Source organism: Seriola lalandi, unplaced genomic scaffold, assembly GCF_002814215.2.
Source record: "Seriola lalandi dorsalis isolate HSWRI2012SDOR001 ecotype SW California unplaced genomic scaffold, Sedor1 jcf7180002054259, whole genome shotgun sequence".
NCBI classification, from domain to species: domain Eukaryota; kingdom Metazoa; phylum Chordata; class Actinopteri; order Carangiformes; family Carangidae; genus Seriola; species Seriola lalandi.
This window is the reverse complement of record NW_019524812.1, coordinates 592945-613509: the sequence shown is the minus strand read 5'-3', so window position 1 is coordinate 613509 and position 20565 is coordinate 592945. Positions and strand designations below refer to the sequence as shown.

At 37.5% G+C, this 20565-nt stretch overlaps 2 protein-coding genes across 2 annotated transcripts; both read right to left on the bottom strand.

Annotated features, from left to right (window-relative positions):
* Positions 1-378: 378 nt before the first annotated feature.
* clptm1 (CLPTM1 regulator of GABA type A receptor forward trafficking) lies at positions 379-13857 on the bottom strand. The gene is made up of 14 exons (XM_023405020.2): positions 13711-13857; positions 10120-10253; positions 7678-7801; positions 7303-7461; positions 6993-7110; positions 6799-6884; positions 6312-6432; positions 5939-6183; positions 5347-5440; positions 5040-5230; positions 4692-4787; positions 4271-4406; positions 2980-3147; positions 379-1586 (listed from the first exon to the last, which is right to left on the bottom strand). Exons 1-14 carry the CDS (start codon positions 13759-13761, stop codon positions 1411-1413), a joined length of 1899 nt encoding a protein of 632 aa, XP_023260788.1. The 5' UTR covers positions 13762-13857; the 3' UTR covers positions 379-1410.
* Positions 13858-16345: 2488 nt separating this feature from the next.
* tbcb (tubulin folding cofactor B) lies at positions 16346-20262 on the bottom strand. Its single transcript, XM_023405003.2, has 4 exons — positions 20128-20262; positions 19504-19695; positions 18989-19061; positions 16346-18894 (listed from the first exon to the last, which is right to left on the bottom strand). Exons 1-4 carry the CDS (start codon positions 20198-20200, stop codon positions 18780-18782), a joined length of 453 nt encoding a protein of 150 aa, XP_023260771.2. The 5' UTR covers positions 20201-20262; the 3' UTR covers positions 16346-18779.
* Positions 20263-20565: the final 303 nt, after the last annotated feature.

Sequence of the window (20565 nt, the reverse complement as noted above, 5' to 3'; positions counted from 1 at the left end):
CTGGTTTCAGTCTCTTGAATGCGAGTATTTTTGCATCTGTCATTTTTATTTCTTTGTAAACTGAACCTATGAGTTTTAGACCTTTGGTTGGACAACATGAGCAATTTGAAGTCATTGAGCATTTCTCACATTTGCCTAGACAAAAAAAATTAAGCAGGGGAAAATAATGTAACTATGCATTAGTTGCAGCCCTAAACTCAGACCTTTAGGGTGAAAGAGTACAAAAGGCCTGTGCATGCTTCATAAGCACACAAATAAAGTATATTTCCTGTAACATCAATAAAACTCAATGTGAAAAATGAAAGGTTTCATGCAATGTTGTTCTTGGACCCAGTGCGGTAAATAAAAATAGTAAATAAAAAAAGCTTTGCATAGACATTTTAAATCACACTTAAGTTTTACTATAAACATGAATGCTCAAAATTTAATATGTACCAACATGGAACCCTCTTTGTTTCAGGATTTACAGCACCCAAACTCAGAACAAGAGACACTGTCATTCTTCCAGTACACACCTGACTGTCTCCACTGTGTCTGTCAAGGTGATTGGGCTTGGAGTGTGAAAAAAATTGAAAATCAGACATCCAGCCGAGAGGGGAAAATAAAAATTAGACTTGCAAATTAGGTATTGCTAGACAGTTTTGACATCTGTATTATTAACATGACAAGCTGAGATTCTGTACAGTTTGAGGACATACAAAAGAATGTTTCAGTGACTGAAAAACAAAAATTAAGTAATTGACAATATTAATATATTTATATTAATACCAACAAGGCTGTTATTTTTTTTATGTTCAAGTTTAGAATATTAACCATTTGTTTAAAATTGAGGGTAGTAGTCACTGTCTTGTGGGTAGTGTCCTGTAGGGTCATCCATCTCACCACCTCTCTTCTTCATCCTCCATCGTGGCTCAGGACCTTTCCAGTTTCCTCCAACACTACTCACCAGTTTCCAGGCAATCCGAAACACGGTGCTCACATGGAATGAAAAGAAAATTTCACAAGGAATCTACACAAAGAACAAAAGTTGCACTTGGCCTCTTTCTTCCCTGTATAAAAAAAGACATAGTATAACTGCGACCCGTTCCCCTCCCAACCTCTACTCCAGGACACTGATACCCTCTGATAAATCATACAGAATACAGTACATCACGTTTTGTTTTACTTCACTTGAACCGCAAAACGAGAGGGCGGGGATGGGCGGGAAACAGAAATAAGAATTTACCAAGTCTACATTGAATATGATTCTCTGTGGATCCACACAGAAATCAGAGGGAACAGTTGAACTGCATTTTTTTGTAGCGGCGTCCATGACAGCTAAACGACAACTCCTCTCCCTGCCTAATTTCCACAAGTCCTCTTCGCCCCAGCAGTGAGGGCCAGGGAGGCAGATAAGGGCGCAGTCTTTTTTTAATCGTTCTTCTTCTCCCCCTCTGGCTTGTCTGTGATGGCGGCGGCCACGGCGGGAGCAGCATCTGCTGTGTTGTTCTGGTCGTGGTCAACTCCACTGGTGCCAAACTCGTTGACCCTGTTGGGATCGACCCGATAGATCCAGCGCTGGTAAAGGTAGATGAAGAATACTACATCTGCAGGAGAGGAAACAGATGTTAGTCCAATGAGAAATAAGTAATTAAATAACTATTTGCCATCAAGTAACAACCGACCTTGTTATAGTGGTTCAATCAAACGTGTAAAAAACCTTTCCCATGTTTACAACTTAGTAGCATTCACATTAGTAAACAACTCAAAACAGTTGTACGATTGCACAGTGGGTTGTGAGAGGGTTAAAATGAATATGTATTGGCAATATAGCTCGTAAGTGTGGCACTGTCCATTTTATCTAGTTGTAAAGTGTGAGCTTCAATAAAACTCCACAGTCCATGTTCTTCGTTTCAACCTTTTACTAAAGAACTCTTTCAAAACAAAAAAAAGAAAAAACGGTAACAAAATACTTTAACATGCTAGACAAATAATCCTAAATAAATCCTAATTAAGCCTACCGCAATCAAACTGCAACGCAGGTTATCGTTAGCAAATCAAAAACAGCAAAATATAAATTGTTTACTAATATTTGTATACATGGCTGAAACAACACTATAACCATTAACCCAGACATCCCCTACCAAAAAACCCCTATTAGATCTCCCTTTAATAAAAGGGTCACTTTCCTCCATCATATCATCAAGACTGACAGACTGAGCCCACTTCACTGACCACTGAGGGGAAAAAACATCAATAGCTGCCTGATACACATTTAAAGAAGTCACTTGATGAGCTGAAAACTCAAAACAATGTCACTGATAAAGCCTAAAAAATGTAGAAAAAAAACATATGGATCAAACTAGCAGACTTCTTACATGATGTAAAGTAAAATAAAGCTAATTACTCCACACAGTGCTATTTAGTGTTAAAATCTCTAACTCTAGCTTGGTTAAATATAATACGTCTTCATATTTAATTATAATAAAACAGCCCCTAATAAATTGTCTGGTAATATCAAAGGGCACTGAGCAAATCAGTGAGATCTAGTGAGCTGACACTAGGTGGAGTTAGAGGATCTTTTATAAGACATGCTGAGACGGACATCAAAAGGTTCATGGTGATTTGGACAGTTGGTCCAAATACAATTCCATGAGTGACAATGATTCTACATTTCCTCTGAGGTCAGTGTGCTCAGGTCGAGACAGAAGGGCCAGAAAGGAGAACAGCCTTTCCTTTAAACAAACAACAAATCTCCCTGGATGAATTGCCTATTTTAGCTGCCACCATGCTGAGCAATGAGTTGAAACCACTTCCAGCAAAACACTGCACGACTGAGCTCATCTTCATCGAGCTACAAACTCAAAATGGCTCCTCTTCAATGTGGGCAGAGGAAGCTCACAAAACAGCTTTTACTTACAATGGTTGATTTAGGTGATAATGTAACTTCCCCTGATCCAAGTAAATTCATAGAAAAATACTCTATCAGAGGAGACGTACCATCTCTGAGGCATCCTATCCTATACATCATGGGCATCTTGATGACGAAGGCAAACAGGTCATCAATAAAGGTATTGAGAGCCTTGTAGGTGAGCATCCTCCATGGGAGGTGGGCCACAGACTTCATTTTGTAGTTGATGAATAGCTGTGGCGTCATTGTAATGAAACCTAAAGCCAAAAAACAACAGAAAAGAAGGAACTGGTTAGGTCATATAAACACTTTTACAGCAGAGGTAGTACAATAGACTGCAGGCGACATCACTGAGTGAACCCGTATGAAGTCTATTAATACATGGCACATTGGCAGAGGCCATTGGGAAATGGGTACGTAACCATGATGCAAGTATGAAAACATTAGTTGTGTGTACATCCACTACAATAATAATAATCAGCTGTATCTCTGGCCTTTAAAAAGATTTATATAAACATGAACAAAACCTGCTGGACACATGTCACCAGAAGATAAAATCAAAAATGGAGAACAAGAATAAAATAGTAAAACAGGAACAGTTAAGAATGAGTACAAGATAAAATATCATCTTAAAAACATACAAAAAGTGTCTATGTGCTACTTGTGTTAAATCTGATCATTATCATCTTTATGTGATCATCCTTTTCAATAAAATCTGTTAGATGTGTTTCATTTATTCAAAATGGACTTATTTACTGAATCAATGAAAAACACTGATAGCCTTCATAATTTCTTGTTAACTTCAGTATTTTGGGGATTAAAATTAAAAAAAGCGGATCTGTTAGAGATTCCTGTCCAATTTGTTTGTCGTTGTTCTATATGCTTACCAGTGCCCTCTGCATCATTTGATGTATATTAACTAATCCATGGGCAGTTACATTGTACACCCAAATCATCAAGATTATTTCTAATGGGAAAACGCCCTTCCTCTTTCCTGAGTTCCTCCTTTTCCTCCATGTTTTTATTTTACTAATAAAACAATGGCTTGCTTTGAAATGAAATGAAAATGTGCTATCCAAATTATATTGTAATTATATGGTTTTTCATTTATACTTTGAGTCCCCTTTTTTTCTTATTTTATTGGTTTCACTTAATTTACCTACCATATGAGCCAAGATTTGTTTTGTTCTGTTAGTTCTTCATTGACTTACTGTAGTATGTCGTCCTGTGTTACATTATCTTTCTTATCTTTTGGGAACTTACATTACAGTACATTAAATCCTGCTTATATGCCATATGCCTATGTCTAAAGTTGCAACACAATATCAATGTTCCTCTATTTAAATGCAGTGGTATATAAAACACTTCAGATAAACTTACCAAAGGTTAACAAGAAGCCATAGAGCATGCTGAGTACCCATGAGTACCAGCCTTTGTGTTCTACATACAATAAACTGTAGACCGCATAGCAGCCGAACAGTGGGTAGAGGAGCCACGACAGGTACTTGAAGGCCATCTGTTCCCAGGACAAGAGAGAAAAGAAGTTATTGATCAAATCAGAGACGGTAATAACAAATTGATTTATAAAAGCAAACCGATAAGTGTACAAGACACACTCAAGATATTCTATTCATCCTAACACAGAAATGTTTATTTAGGCTTGTCTGAAGTTTACAGAAGTGAGAGTAAGAGTTTGATGATAAATCTTTTTCTGTCATCTGGTATAAAATACAATTCCCTCTAAATGTAACTTTGAAACCAGTGTCTTCTGAATGTGGTCAATGTTTGCAGTTTAACTTACATCGTCATAGATTTTGGTTGAAGACTCCACATATGTTGACTTGTCTTTGAATACCAATCTTGGGAATAGCCCTGCGATTTTGTTCTCTCTGTCCAACTAGTGAAAGACAAAAGTAGGTGAAAAACATGTGAATTACAATTAACAAACATACTTTATTCACAGCTTAGCTCACACTTTTTTGGTTGAAGTTGAGCTCATCAGTGAGACAGACTGAATTAGGTTGGTCTTTTAAAAGGGCAGAGGACAGGAACCCACAGGCTCAAAGGTTCAGACTTTTTTCGAGAATTACTGTTAAGCAAACAATATTGTGCATAAAAAATTTTTTAAAAAAGTGTTGTTCTGACTTACTCTGACGTCCATGACCTTGGTGATCTTCCACAGGTCAATAAGAAGGCCGATGAAGACGCTGACCTGCACCACAAAGTTGGTTTCGTTGTCCAGTATGTACAACAGCACCACCATGGACTGAAAAACTCCAAATATGATGGAGCGCACCGACAGACCTTCTAGAGACTGTCTGCTGTTCCAGAACTGGATATCTGCGGAGGAGATGGCGGGGTGAGGTGAAGCTGGAGATACATAGACACTGTGCAACTATTATTTTGTTGTTTTAAAAAAAAGAGTCCTGGTTACAGAGAGGCTGTTGTGACCTTACCGTTCTTGAAGGCAAGAAACTCGAAGATGCTGTGCACAATGGAGACTATAATGGTGAGTCCCAGCAGGTACGGATTGGTTTCCAAAAGGGCCACCTATAGAGAGAGAGGGTTTCATCTCAGGTTACAGATATAACACAATCTCAATTTTGATATTCGACCAGAAAATCCACAGATTTAGCTGTAGCAGTGCCCACATAGCAGTTCTTATTCATATGACTAAAGTACATGTCCTGGTATTCGAGACGAGATTCATAAGCAACTCGCTATACTGCAGTACTATTGTGATACAATTAGAGCTGCAACCAACGATTATTTATTAATCTGAAGATTATTTTTTCAGTTAATTGATTATTCATTTTGTCTATAAAATCACAAATACTGAAAATGCTGCAAGTGTTTCCCACAGATCAAGGTGAGGCCCACAAACGTTTTGTTTTGTCTGATCAACAGCACAAAATCCAAACACATTCACTTTAGTATCATGTGCAACAAAGGAAAACATCAAAATGTTTATTTTAGAAGCTAAACCAAAAATACATCTCTCATCACATCTAATATATTTTTCTGTCTCTATGACCCTTGACCTCTTACCTTGACAGAGTCTTGGTCTTCGTCAGATTGCTCATAGGTGTCCTCAGGCAGGAAATTCCATGGCGAGCGAGCGTTCTGGGCAGCGTACAGCTGCCAGCGCCACAAGGACAGCGGGCAGTAGGTGAGGCGCAGTGGGAGTTTCATCAGGGTCTCATTGATGGGATAGTAATCCTTCTGAAGGTTCCAGTAGTCGTTGAAATACACGATGGGGTAGTAGTCTCCACTTACTGCATCAAACTTAACATCTAGTGGTAGAGAGGGTAGAAATGTCACAGATGGTTGGACACAAAACTTTAGAAAATTGCAGTTGAAACCTTTTAAAACATTTACGGCATAGTGCAGCATTGCAAAAAGGTCAGTAAGATTAACTCACGCTGGTCTAGAGGAGCGGGAACAGAGCCTTTGACCCAGGCCGTGTGGTCATCTACCATGTTGATGGTGAGGTTGGGGTGCCAATGAGAGATAATCTCCACTGGACCGTGGCTCTCTGCCCGCTGAGAAGAAACACATTTGATGACACAGTTTCAGATTGTTGTATAGAATGAGTCAAATCCAACGAGTCTAGACCTTGATATTTCAAATATCCATTCATAATACACAGTGTACAGTACTACGGCCTGAATGATACTGGATTTCTGAGGCCAATATTGAACACAGAGTAGGACATTATACATTTAAAAAAATGACCAATGCTTTCTGGTGGTCAAACAATGTAATGTAGACACTATTTAAATTACCTCAAATCTAGTTTGCCATTTGTGTCCTGCCATTTCTTGTTATTTATCAGCCAACATTATTATATCTGCTGCTTTATCAGTCCAGCTCTATGTTGTACAATAAAATAAAACAAATATACCAACCTTGATCATTTCAGGATCTGCTTCTGTCTCTCCTGTTAGCAGATTCTTGGTCTTCATAAACTTTCTTCGCTTGAATTTATTCAGCACTGACAGAGTAAAAAAGTAAAGGTTAACTCTTAGGAATCAGTATATATATTATTATTTTACTACTTTTGTAACAGCTTTTGTTTAAAGTTTACAATATATGTGCTTACTTCGTGTTGCATGAACTGTTGCCAGTCTGCGATATTGCCCCTTGCGTTTGGGGTCTGGATGGAATCCACTTTTAGTGAAGTAGACGTGAATGTAAAGGGAACCATTCTGCTGTACTTTCTGCAAGCACACACCACACAGGGAGAAATCTTGATTTCAGGTAAATACACATCCATATTACAATTCTTTCAGTATCTACTTGTCTTTGCTGTCTAACACAGGTCCCCTCTCACCATCATCATACAACTACTGCCTGTCACACCTCCCCCTCCTCTTATGTTGCACCTCCCCTCCATCCTCAGTCAACCCCACCTCTGGGATGTCCATCTCCATATTGTGCTGGTAGCAGCCGTCCCCACTCTCCCCCATGTTCCAGTCTCCATAGACCAGGTCCCTGTGGAACCAGAACAGGGCCTCTGTGTTGTTGAAGTCAGAGAACACCTCCTCCTGGGACACGTACACATACAGGTCCTGCAGGCACGGTGAGAATAAAAAGGTGTTTATGATATTACAGAGCCAGGGGAGAGCGAGACAGTTATTTCACAAGGAGAGATGCCACTGGTTTGCTGGCAAGATACTTAAGGAGAACATAGTGTGAGGAGTGTTTAAAATGGTACAGCTTCAATTCAATTAAAAATGTTTACTGAAACAGCTGGCCATTTTATGAGGAGGGGATAGGTGTAATACCATGAGGGTGTCCTTGGGGAAGAGGTTCCTGCTGGGTACCCGAGGTGCCCCAGCCGGTGTGTTGGGGTCAGGAGTGGACGGCCCTCGGCGAAACCAGGTACTGATTGCCCAGATTATGAAGATTCTGGAGGAATGAGAAGAAACAGAGCCAGAGGAAAAGAAGATTAAGTAAAAAGGAATTAAAAAAAAAAAAAAATTCGATAAAAGAAAGAAAAAAATATAAAAGAGCAGAATGGGGTGATGAGTTGGAATAATACTTTGTTTGTAAATGGACATATACTGGGTACATTAGCATAAAAAAAGTCAGACTGAATTTGGTTTTGACCCTTTTTCTTGAGATCTGAAGAACTGCGACAGGAGAGTCAAACCAAAAGACAGCTAATCTGATTAAACTGTATTCAGTCAAACTGCTTTACATTCTTTAGGAGAGACGTTTTCTTGCAACATAAATCAGTCATAGGTCAAAAGAGACAAGCTTAGGAGTAAAAGAGGAACACAGAACTGGCAATGTTGTATGTATGTATGTATGTATATTGCTGACGAATCTTTTCATTTTCAGATTCCAGCCTCCCGTTTGTTTGCTTGTGCAGTTTTTCCCACAGAATGGATGTAATGCAGTGGCGTTAGCTTCCTAAATTAATCATTAAATAATACCATAGACAAGGTGCGCCACTGCAAATATTGTAATCGTACTAATAAAATAAATAAACTGATAAAAAATAAAGAATATATACAGTTCTCTCTCCATGTTTGTCATCAATCTCCCAAAGCAGCAGTGACTGCTGTCCTCCTCCTCCTCCTCTCCTACATCTCTCAGCTATCCCTTCCTTGCCCTCTCTTGTTGCTTTAGCTGCCACAACAGCACTGGCTGTAGTCTGGCAAAATTCGAAACAAATTAATTGGATAACTAAATCAAGCCAGTCAGACTGTTCAGCTTTCCCATGTGTGTTTTTGGCACTCTTTTTTTGCTAATAGCTCTGATCGAGACTGTCAATATTCATCTGGATTGAGGGAGAAGATATTCAACAGCAATTGAGTTACAGAATTAAGATTAACGTTATCCACTTGCACAATCTGTCGATATTGACTAGCAGCTATGCTAGCTGTCTTCTTTGCACGGAAACTCCAACAACAATCGTTCCTGCCATGCATGATCATGTTTTGATAGTGTGTGCATGACGGAGCAGAAGCTATTAACTACCTGCTCTACCATATATATAAGAAAAATCTAACTCACTGATTCATTCATTCACACTTGGACTACCATCAAACACTTGTAAGTTCCTACTTCTGAGCTCAGGTGTCTTACATGCAACAGTTTTCTGAGGAATATTTTTTATAGGTGATGAATGGGAGTATTTACATTTTATTGCCCACATTTGTTCCTGGACTAATCTCAGAATCAGTTACATTAGGTTCTGGTGTTTTATGGATTCATAAACAATAGTGCGGGAATTGTAAGTTTTTGTGAACTGGCTGAATATTGACAGATGTATGAGAGCAATTTTACCTAATAAATGCTGGAAATAGGGATCATTGCTATTAAAAGTCATATACTTTTCCGACATGTGCTTTCTTTTTTTTTGCTTTTACAAATCATGATACTGAAATATGTGAAATAGTTTGAGCTAAAGCCTGGGATTTTAAATGGTTAATATTTTTAATCTAGGTAATGGACCTGTTCTTTTGCTGATTGGTTGGCAAAGTAACTGCTTGCCTAAGACAAGAAAAACAACCATAGGCATTTATTCAAATCAGGTGGCAAAAAATACTACATTGGTACCAGCATTTTAAAAAAGCACTGTACATTTGGTTATAAAAGGAACATCTCAATGGAATTATTTGATTCTTGAATCTGCAACAGTTAACAGATTCAATTACTTGTACTCACTTACCGACATTTTAGTGCACAGGTTTTCGTCAGGTAAGGCACAAGTGACTGACTGTGCAGATATTTTTTGGTTCATCCACCACAGTCAGAAAGTAGCACTTACTGAACAACTGACTAAATACAATGGACAAAAATAGACCATAAATAGAGATCTGTTTAGAAATCTGACCCTTGTAACACCACGAAGTCCAGTGAGAACTAATTTTCATGCACGTCTCACTTGTTTACTATAAAAAATTAAAAAAACTTTTTTAAAAAGGACAAATTTGGGTAAAATTGCAGCTTGAGAAGCAACGCAGACTGTATACTCTGCAAAAAGATCTGCAACCGAGGTAAATATATAAGGGCAAACTGAAATTCAGCCGAGCTGTGGATTTGCACACGATTTTCTGTTTACTTGCCACTTTGATATGAATTGTCATACTACCATAATATATCTCATGTATTTAATTAATCATTACACCCATAGTATCACAGTAAGCTTTTATCAGTGGCAGGCTTTCCGCTTTTAAGAACGAGCCTCCCAGATTAAAAGACAAAGAAAAACTCACCTGAAAAGGACTCCTTTAATGACCTGCCATGCATTAGGTGCTTGTTGCTGCTGTTGCTGCTGAGGGTCCTGTGCATTTCCAGCCGTCTGCACAGTCTGGCCATCTGTTGGCGCAACAGTTCCATTGCTGCTCACCTACAGCCATGAATACACACCAACACATGCTTAATGACCTTTGTGTTGCAGCAGTTAATTGACACTAATTTCAGACCTGTCACTCCATGCTGTGCTAAAGTGAGTAAATAGCGGCAAATAGTATGTTTTCAAAAAAAGATTACAGGAAATTTGCAATTAAGCATATGCTTAGAAAGTAATACATCAGATTTGAAAATTAACAAGAAATACATTTTCATTCGAGCTGCAACAATTAGTCAATTAATTGATTAGTTGATATAACAAACTTAATTTGCAACTATTTTAAATTAAAACATTTTTTAAAAAGCATTTGCTGGTCCAAGGCTCTCAAAAATGAGAATTTGTTACTTTTCTTGATCTTAAATTTCTTCAATAATACCTCAATATATTCGGTGCCTTTTAGACTGTTTGGAAAAAGTATGACATTTTTAATATTGACAGTTTTCTTCCTATTTTCTGATGTTTAATTGACCAAATCATTAATTGTTTAATCATATTCTCTTGCTCCGGCTTCACAAATATGAGGATTTGCTGTTAGGAGGAAATAATATATTTGGGTTAACATTGTTCTGGTCAAACAAAACAAGCTATATGAAGATATTGGGGCTCTGGAAAACAGACGCATAAAATTACAGGACTTTTAAAGAAACTATTATACCTACACTAATCAATCTGGCAAAACATGTATTAACAGGCTACTATTCAACTACCAGGACACATTTATGTTATAATACTAATAAAACTTTTGTAGTTTTGACATGATTTAAATAACTCTCATGTTCAAATTCATGTAAGCATCAGCAAGCATATTTGCATATTGAGGATAAGTAAAAATGAGTTTGTTCTTTAACGTAATTTCACCCTTGAAAACTTAAGTGTGTCCATGTAACCACCCAAACTCTTCCAGCAAGGCCACATTCTATTCAAGTGACACAATAGACAAGCACATGCCAAGTCATGAGACTCATTCACTATCTAAACATCTAATCTCCCCCGTTGTCACCAACACAAGGGAGATCAGTGGTTGGCCTCCAGAAACAAACAATACTTGAGGGTAAAAAATGTTTTCCGTTTGACGGGTTATTTTCATTCATTAGGGCACCAAGACGGGCTTGAAAGGAGTGAACACTGAAAATGTAAAGATTTGTGATGAGCCACTGTCCCTGCACCATTATAAACATAACATTTCAAGGCCATCAAGTGGCTGAAAATAGGGCCTTTTCATCCTCGCTTCCATGTCCTGTTGCGTTAAAATAGAAGCAATTCTATTATCAGAGACATCCATCTCTGTCTCTTGGAGGGATCAACGTAATAACTAGACAGAACACCAATATGCTCGACAATAGACACAGGTTATCTCCTCCAGTTTAGGATAATAATTTACAACAATTTACGGACTGAACAAGGATTAACAATTAACCACCTATTCAAGGTTCAGAGGAAATACTTCACACTGGATTGTTACTGTGTGTTTCGAAGGGAGAGTGAAAAAAGTTTAGTTAAGACTGGTTCACAGAGAAATGAACCAGTTTTACTAGTATTACTTATTAACGATGCAGATGGTCTTTCCACATTCAGAGGACATGTAATAAAAGTAATTTTTAAGCTGTTGTCATTTTAGACCTGTCTAACACTGACTCCATCACGTGTGTTGTGCTGTGGCCAGTACAGTTATACCTGTACTCAATGAAACCATAACTGAGAAACTGAAAAGCAGACCAAAAACATCTGCTATTGGCCCCTTAGTGCTTCACCTAGATAAATACCACAGAAATGTCTTTCAACTGATTCACTGGATCTCAATAACAGCATAAATGCTCCTTTTAAAACTAATAGCGTATTTATCCTGACAGAGCAATTGTAATACAAAAGAGACACTAAGAACACACTGTAGCCTTGCCCTAGTTTCTGCCACTTGTGTATTACCACTAGATTTCAATCACAGAGTTAAACATCACTTTTTCCAGAAGATAAATCCCTGGCAATGTCCACATTTAAAAAATGTTTAATAACATTTTACTGATGTTCTGAAGCTGAACTTATCAATGTTTCTGGAATTATAAAAAATTGAGATTGAGTACAAGGGAGATGAGTGGTTTGCCTTTAAAGAGTGATGATTCACTTGACCTCTGTTAACTTGTGATAGGCATTTGTCACGCCAGAAAATAATTTCTAGATTGCTCATTACCCTCGTAGTGACCTCCTACAACTGATAATACAAACAATTTAAGAGAAGTTTTTCCAGCGTTTGATAAATTTGCAGACAAATGTTTCATCTAACTTGTCAATATCAACAAGATGAGCTGCCAGATAAACCCTTTCCTGTGGGATTACTAAATGTAGATTAAACCAACATTTTCTGTAAACTGTAAATAAAAGGCAAGTGAGAAGATTTAACAGTGGATGAGAAATGTGTGTGTGTGCTGCTGGTTAGTCATTCCATGTCTGCTTAGCTCTGTGACTTCATTTAATGATAATGCATGAGAGAAATCCTAGATTTTAAACTGAAACCATCGAAGGAACCCAAAGAAGCCTAAACATAAGTCATACCTAACCTTGAAACAATTCACTGAGCAATTATTAGTCCAATGACAGAAATGTGTTTTATAAATTGAAAATACAAAATTTTGCTCTTTGGCTTTGTAAGTCGCTTTTTTCTCATATCATTGTTTTGAATTTGTTGAGCTAAACACTGACTTTAAACTAGGCACAAGGGAGACGAGTGGTTTGCCTTTAGAGTGATGATTCACTGTGACCTCTGTTAACTTGTGACAGACATTCGTCACACCGGACAATAATTGCAAGATTGCTCGTTACCGGCCAAATGATCTCCAACAACTGATAATATAAACAATTTAAGAGGATTTTCCAGGGTTAGACTAAATTGCCAATAGATACACCTGCTTGATCTCACTTGTCCATGTTAACAAGATGAGCTGCCAAATAAACCCTTTTCCTGTGGGATTTACAAAAATGTACGTTGAGCCAAACGTTTCGCCTGGAACGACTGTAAATAAAGGGCAGGTGAAGACATTTAACAGTGGTTGAGAGATGTGTGCAGGCTGCTGAAGACTGGCCCGGTTAATGAAGCCAAGCTGCGTTGCTCAGGTTCAGGCCTTGTGGTGGCTCACTGACACCCCGCAGCAGTCAGCTGGCTCACACCAACACACCTGGAGTCAGCTACGAATCTCGCCACTTTTACGCAACCATGTGTCTTCTGGTTAAATTTCCCCGTTAACGCCGCTCTCCCTCCATACATCTAGCCCGCTAAGTCGGGTTTTCTCGGCTCGTCGTTTTAAAAACCAACCGGCAGTGACAACGTCACTGGTGCTCATGTAACGATCGGTAACACGTTTAAATGTTAACGGTTCCGGGCTCAACGTTCAAACAAACAAAACTTCCCTTTTGGCCCGGGTGTGAAAAGTAAATGTGGTGAGGGTAATGTCATTCATTTTACCTCGCCGTTGCTCACGGTTGCTTTAGTCGTTTCGGTCTCCTGCGTCGCCATCTTTCCTTGTCTCTATCGCGCACACGCCACACCACACTGCTGGCTGGGAAACTGCGTGTAGTCTCGCGAGAGGTCAGTTGTAGCGTCAATGGAGTGACGAAAAATGTGAGGCGGTCGATTTTTCTTTTTCTTTTTTTTATTTAAACTTGTATTACAAAAAATGCAGAATAGATGGTCATTAAAATATCACAACAAAAGTATTCAGAAAATACATGTAGACCTAATGTAAATACTGACAACAATTATTTCTTGTATCCTTAATAAAACAACAAGGATACATTGAATAAAAAACATAATAAAGACAATGAAATGAAAGAAAGACAGACAACAACAAAAAAAGCCAGAGGTGTGATATGATGCAGGCAAGAATGAATGTACTTATGATGAAATGTCACTAAGTTACAATCCCCTATTCAGGTAAAACAGGTTAGGTGAGGTGCATGTCAGTATCAAGGATGGATTACCAACTGGGCAAAGCAGTCAACTGCCCTAGGGCTCCAAAAGCCCCAAGTTTACTCCATATCATTTATGTCTACATAATTTGATTAAGTTTTTTAGTTTTTTGGGGTTTTTTTTGTTTGTCTTTTTTAGAAATTTGGACCACTGATATCATAATATCAACTACAGGTTCTCCATCCTCCTTGTGGCCCAGTCTTGTAGAGGGAGTCTGTATCAAGATCTAGTTTAAAGACCGGTTTTAGTTCATATTCTGGTCGTTTGTTATAAAGTTGTGTTTTATGAAATTTTGTTTTGTCAAGTAATTAACACATAGAAAACCTCAGACAAGGCAGTATTACTTATAGGCCAACTGTGCGGCTGCTACCAACATTTTTTTCATTCTGAATACATGTCAGTTATTTTCTGTAGTAACTGATTGATTGTTTAGTTTTTAAAGTATTTTGTTTTGTCTGAAAAACAATCAAAAATTCAAAGTTGTTGAGTTTACTGTCACAGAAAACTGGGAAAACTAGTAACTATTCACATTTGCAAGGTTGTTACCTGATCATTTTTGGGCATTTTTGCTTAAAAACTTAAACAATTAATCAGTTGTCAAACTTGTTGTCATTTGTCACAAACTGAAATGAAGAGTGGTAGTCATAAGGGGCTCAACAACAAATTTGCGCGCCATAGGAGGTTAATCCGCCCATGGTCAATATTTCTTGAAAAACACCCTCAGAGTAAGTTTTTCCTGAGGCATCTCATCTTGTGAAAAAAGAATTTGATCTAAAAATTTACAATGACATGAATTCTGGAATTCTTAACAGAGTAGAAAAACAAAATATTGACAGCTACCAAATATTGGTAGCTTTTCGGTCAAGTAGTTCTCTAACTCGTCAGAATTTCTCAGCATGTGGACAGGTAACAAACAGGCGTCGTATGGACTACATTCATTTCTGACATCAGGAAAGTACTTGGAGACAGCTTCATGACGGGATCTGTGCTTAACAGAGATGAAGACCTTTTTCACTTCATCGGTGAGAAAAATACACTGGTGTGGTGTTATCCATGCTGTGAACCAATTTACCTCATGGTGAGTGGCGCATGTGAAAACAGCTACTGAGGGAGACTTTCTGTGCGGCTGATAAATATTGTAAGCTTCTTTTTGTGACAGGGCTGATGAAACGGCATGAAACGCTGTGCTTAGTCATGCATCTTCAGTCGTGTAACTATAAAATGAAAGCTGTCTCAAAAGGGAAAATGGAACATGTACTACTTGATGTTTAAAAATAGCTACAGACATCTTATTAAACATTAAATCTCAGGCAAGCAGCAAGTCCCCAATACCATATCTGCAGTCATGTAAAGTAACTATACTCAAGTACAATACTTACATACAATTTGTAGGTACATGTACTTGTAATGTCCATTATATATAATAACACTGATAGGGGCCATTCTTACTTCTGATAGTCTATATTTTTGCTGATAATGCATCTGTAGTTTTATTTAACAGTTTGAAAGCAGGATTTGTAGTTGTGGTGAGTATTTTTTAGATTTTAGCTTTGCCACATTGACTTAAGGATGAGAGCACATTTTCCACCATTGCATATTTGGACATCAGATCCTCATACAATCTCCAAATACGTTTTTAAAACAAATGGTCATGAAGTCTCTGCGTGTGGTATTTATGTCTATTCACAAACAATATGTATTTTATTTTGTATCTTTACAGACACTCCCATTCAATCTAAGGCTTTTCTGATTTGAGTAACACGTACAAGAGCAACTGTGGGTATATAAACCATGGGCTTACGCTCTGTTCTTCAGTTGGCAGTTACACCCAGTGCAAGTGAATCCACTGAAGATGTTTCAGAATAAAACCACCCTCTCTTCTTAAAATGTGTTCATCCTGAGTCCGGTGTGATTCATGAATGCAACATATATGTATAAAGTCTCTATAGGGCCTGTTGTTCATTTGTAGTGTATGGTATTGTTTAGACATTCAAATTTGTCCTTGGTGTATACCATGACACAATTCTCATTAATAACTTAGCAAAGCAAGTAATGCACAGTAGGTAGGTAATGCAGGTTTCCTTCAAGTTACTTTGCATGCTTGCACTATACATTTACAACATAATGTTCCTTCATTGTTGCATGTCAATTTTATTCATACAGACCCAAATCACAAATTTGCTTCAGAGGGTTTTATAATCTGTACAACATATCACACCCTCTATCCTTAGATCCTGAATTCAGATGAGGAAAAAAAGAGCTGAGTGATCCCACTATCAGGATGGACAGACATGCAATAGATACAGGTAGACAGAAGTAACAGTAAAATTGGAGAAAATGGTAAAACAGAATTACTTTTATATATACAATAAGTTAAATTGAGGAGAAATGTTAATTGCAATAAATTTAAGTTTCAGGCAGAGTGTAAATGGTTCATGTTACATTACACATACTGACAAATCCACTCTATTTAATTAGCTACTATACTGGCAAATTATTTTTTATAATTATGCATTACCCTTTGGCACATAGTGAATCAGCACCTTAGAAATTAACAGGTTTTAAAAGATGAAAAGAGAACAATACTCCATGTTTGTATATGTGGCTATGACATTTCATTGAAAAGAAACCACAAAAATAATTAATTTACATTTCCTCTGTTCTGATTTAGAGGACAAAAAAAGGATATAGAGCATATAGATAGACAGTTTTGAACCAGTAACACATAAGGAATCATAAATAAGGCATATCATTCATAATTTGAAATGCATTATCAAAAGTGTTGTGGTGATTGTAATGGACAGAGAGGCAGTTAACTGAAGTGTGACTGATGTACCTGTCCACTGTCAGATAGTTCAGAGACTGAACACAAGATGATGCACAGACACAGGAGCGGCAAATACATACAATCAGTTTCATAGGTTTCGCTGTTCCTTGTGTTTTGAAATATTACGCTGATGGCCAACCTGGTATCAATGGTATTCAATAAAAAATATGCATCTAATAGTACATTGTAAGTCTCATGGAGTTACTTTATACTTATACATCTCCACTAAATGACCTATTACTTAAGCCCACTTGAACAAAAAGCTGTGTAATACTAGTGCTGAGGGATTATACTGTTTGACACAGCATGAAATTCAATGTGCCATGCTTATATAGAACTTCAGGAATTAAAAAAAGAAATGTCTGTTGGGTATGACTTGAATTTGAATGCTATTTGAATTTTTGATACACTTTCAAATCAAACAGTTCAGGTTGAGTTCTCTGAGAAACATCTAAGGACTAAAACATGATTCAGCATCCAATTAAAATATTTTTGAGAGAATGTAACGGGATTTTACAGAATACACTCTCCATAGATATTGGATTTATTTTTGGATGATGTCATCCCATTTGTATACAGGAAAGCTTATCTGAAATTAAGTAGATAAATTTGATCTGCTAGATCGCATTTTAATTAAACAAAAATAAATCAAATTTTTATCTTGAAACAATATTTTTTTTTATTTCAGTGGTTCAATATAAGCAGGATACATTAAAGTGCAGAAACAAGAGGAATTCAGTCAGAAAAATAAAGGGGAATTACATCTTATATCCACTCGGAAGCCTAAAAATGGGGCTGTTTTACATACCACATACAAACGAATAATGAAATTTAAGGAATTATAAGTTGTTTAGAAAGGAAATATATACCCTCGCATACTTTAATGCTCATATTTTGGCATCGTACACCTCTGTAAATGGCAATAACTGCAAATATAGCAAATAGGAACAAGAGCTTCCGCTTCCGCTTACAGCTGTGTTTCATTATGGACTATTCAGGCTACTGTTGGTGGGGATTTGGGGAGTTTGTCCTTGAACTGTCCTTGAACTGTGAAGTTCTTGTCAATTGTTCGTGAAAAATGGTGGAATGACTTTGACCATTGAACGCTGATTTAAGTAAATGACTGGACATTGTATTAGTCAGGGCTACAAGCAACAATTACACTTTTGATTTTAGTGTCAAAGTATTTTAGGGTAAATTTTTCCTTCAGCAAACAGTTTTCCAATCCTTGGACCACTCTCTCAGCAATTTACAGTCTTCAACAAATGCTAAGACTACAGTTCACTATAGACATTTATATACAATCATCTTTTTACACAATAGTTGGTATCCAAACTGTCAACAATGTCGGATGACATTGAAGACCCACCTTGAGAAAGCATGGGAGCAACAAGTACTAGTAAAGCAAGTGCATGAAGTGAAGAACTACATATTAACCTTCATTATGCCGCCTCACATGAACAAATACTCTCCTTTATCAAACCTTGTTGGTGTGAGCTACTCCTGTGATTATGCTGTGTTCTTATCATATCCAGTTCACCAAGAGACTACTACCTGACAGTCACCTCTGTCAAGTTGCATTGAAGTTACTGAGGCTGAAATGCCTTTTGATCATGCCTTCCAGAGAAGAACGAAACAAACAAACAAAAAAAGACATTCGGTACAATATATATGACTCTGTTATCTCCAGGTTGGTGAATGGAAATTTCAGGGCAGAAAAACTACAAATCACACAGTCCTACATCTCATCTAAACCATAATCCTCCTCAGGGAAGTCTCCCACAGTCACACTCAGGGGCTTCACAAATGCACCATATTTGTTCTCACAATCAAAGTATCGCTTCCCTTCAACACTGCGGAGACACAATTTAAAAAAGGGACAAGGTCAAAATCAGGGAAAATCAAGACCAACATAATGTATGCTGCTAAAAAAGACAGTGCTCTTACATTCCATCGTGCTTTCCCAGGGGCTCGTCGTACTTCACACCCACCCAAAAGCCTGGCTTGAAATCTGCTGTGCCTGCAATGAACATAACAATTACACCAAGTTCACCCATTCTTATTTATTGTTGTTTGCTTAATCATGATTTTAAATTCTCAGTCTTCATAAACTGCTGAAAATGACAACAAGAAAAAAACTCAAGCAAAACTGATTTTTCTAGGCCTATTCCTTTATGTGGATATTAACTGTAAATATTTATAAGGACATTAACAACAGCCTGTAAATGAAACAAATAAAATGAAATAAATCACACCAGCACAAGAAACACTTAAACAGCCTATCCAATACTTTTGGCGTCATAAAACTAGTGGAGTTATGTATAACCCAGGGCTACAACTCCTCCTCATTGCTTGCAAAAATGAAAACAATGCTGCTCTGTTATAGAGAAAATCCTCACCAGCACAGGATTTAAACCAATGTCCTGAAGAAAGTAAACCAGCTAAGCTTTATCCACACTTACCAACATACATGACTGTGCCAACCTTCGTGGGCTGCCCAGGGACATGCACTTGGCATCGGCTGCCAACAGAAATGGCATCAGCAGCAGCCTTCTGTTCCTCCTCCCGAGCAGCGAGATCAGCTTTCTTCTTGGCCACTTCTTCCTCATTGAAGCGGCCAACACGTTGTTTCTTCATGAATGACCTTGCTGAGTCTGCGGGAAAAAGTGTGAGGTATTACTAAACCAGGATACTTTAAAACAAGACTGGGAATACTGCAGAAGATGTTCTATTAAACAAGGTTGAATAACTCCTTTACATTTGTCAATGGTCAGCAAAATAAACAAACATTTGTACAATCACTGCCTGATGGAGGTATTTAATTTTTTGTCAATGACTGCAGCTAACAATCGATTTTCATTATTGACTGCTCTAACAATTATTGTCTGGATTCACTGATTGATATTCAATTCAACAGATTGACTCAATTATCAACTATACGTTATTGTGTAACTATAATGTTACCCCTTGCTGCTGCAATAGCGCTATTTGGTCATAAAATAAGGAAAATATATATCTTATTTCAAAAACACAGAAAAAACGCTATCAGAATTAGAAATTGAAGAGATATGTATGGCAGACTGTACCTGTTTTCTTATCATATGCCTCATCTGAGAGTTCAAACTTCTCCACTTTGGAAACATCAGTGAATTCACCCATCTGACCTCCACTTCTATCAATGACCTGAGCAAGAAATGACACGGTTTTTTGTTTTATGTTTTAAAAACACCCCTAGCATGTTTTAGTCAATAAGTATAGATCACTTCAGTCTGAAATAAGCAAGGTAATCCATAGGCAAGTATTTTAACATTTCATTATTGTTGCATGGTAACACAGCTGTGAGGAGCCAAATTTTAAAATGATGATGATGTGATTTTTGTTGGGTCCTCTACCAAACAAACTTGTTCCTTTATATCTGGAGAATATGATTTGTACGCTGGGGTGTCTATGTAGCACCACAACACTTATGGTGCTAACAATGAATAACAATGTTATGATACATTTCACCTTTATCAATTTTTTTT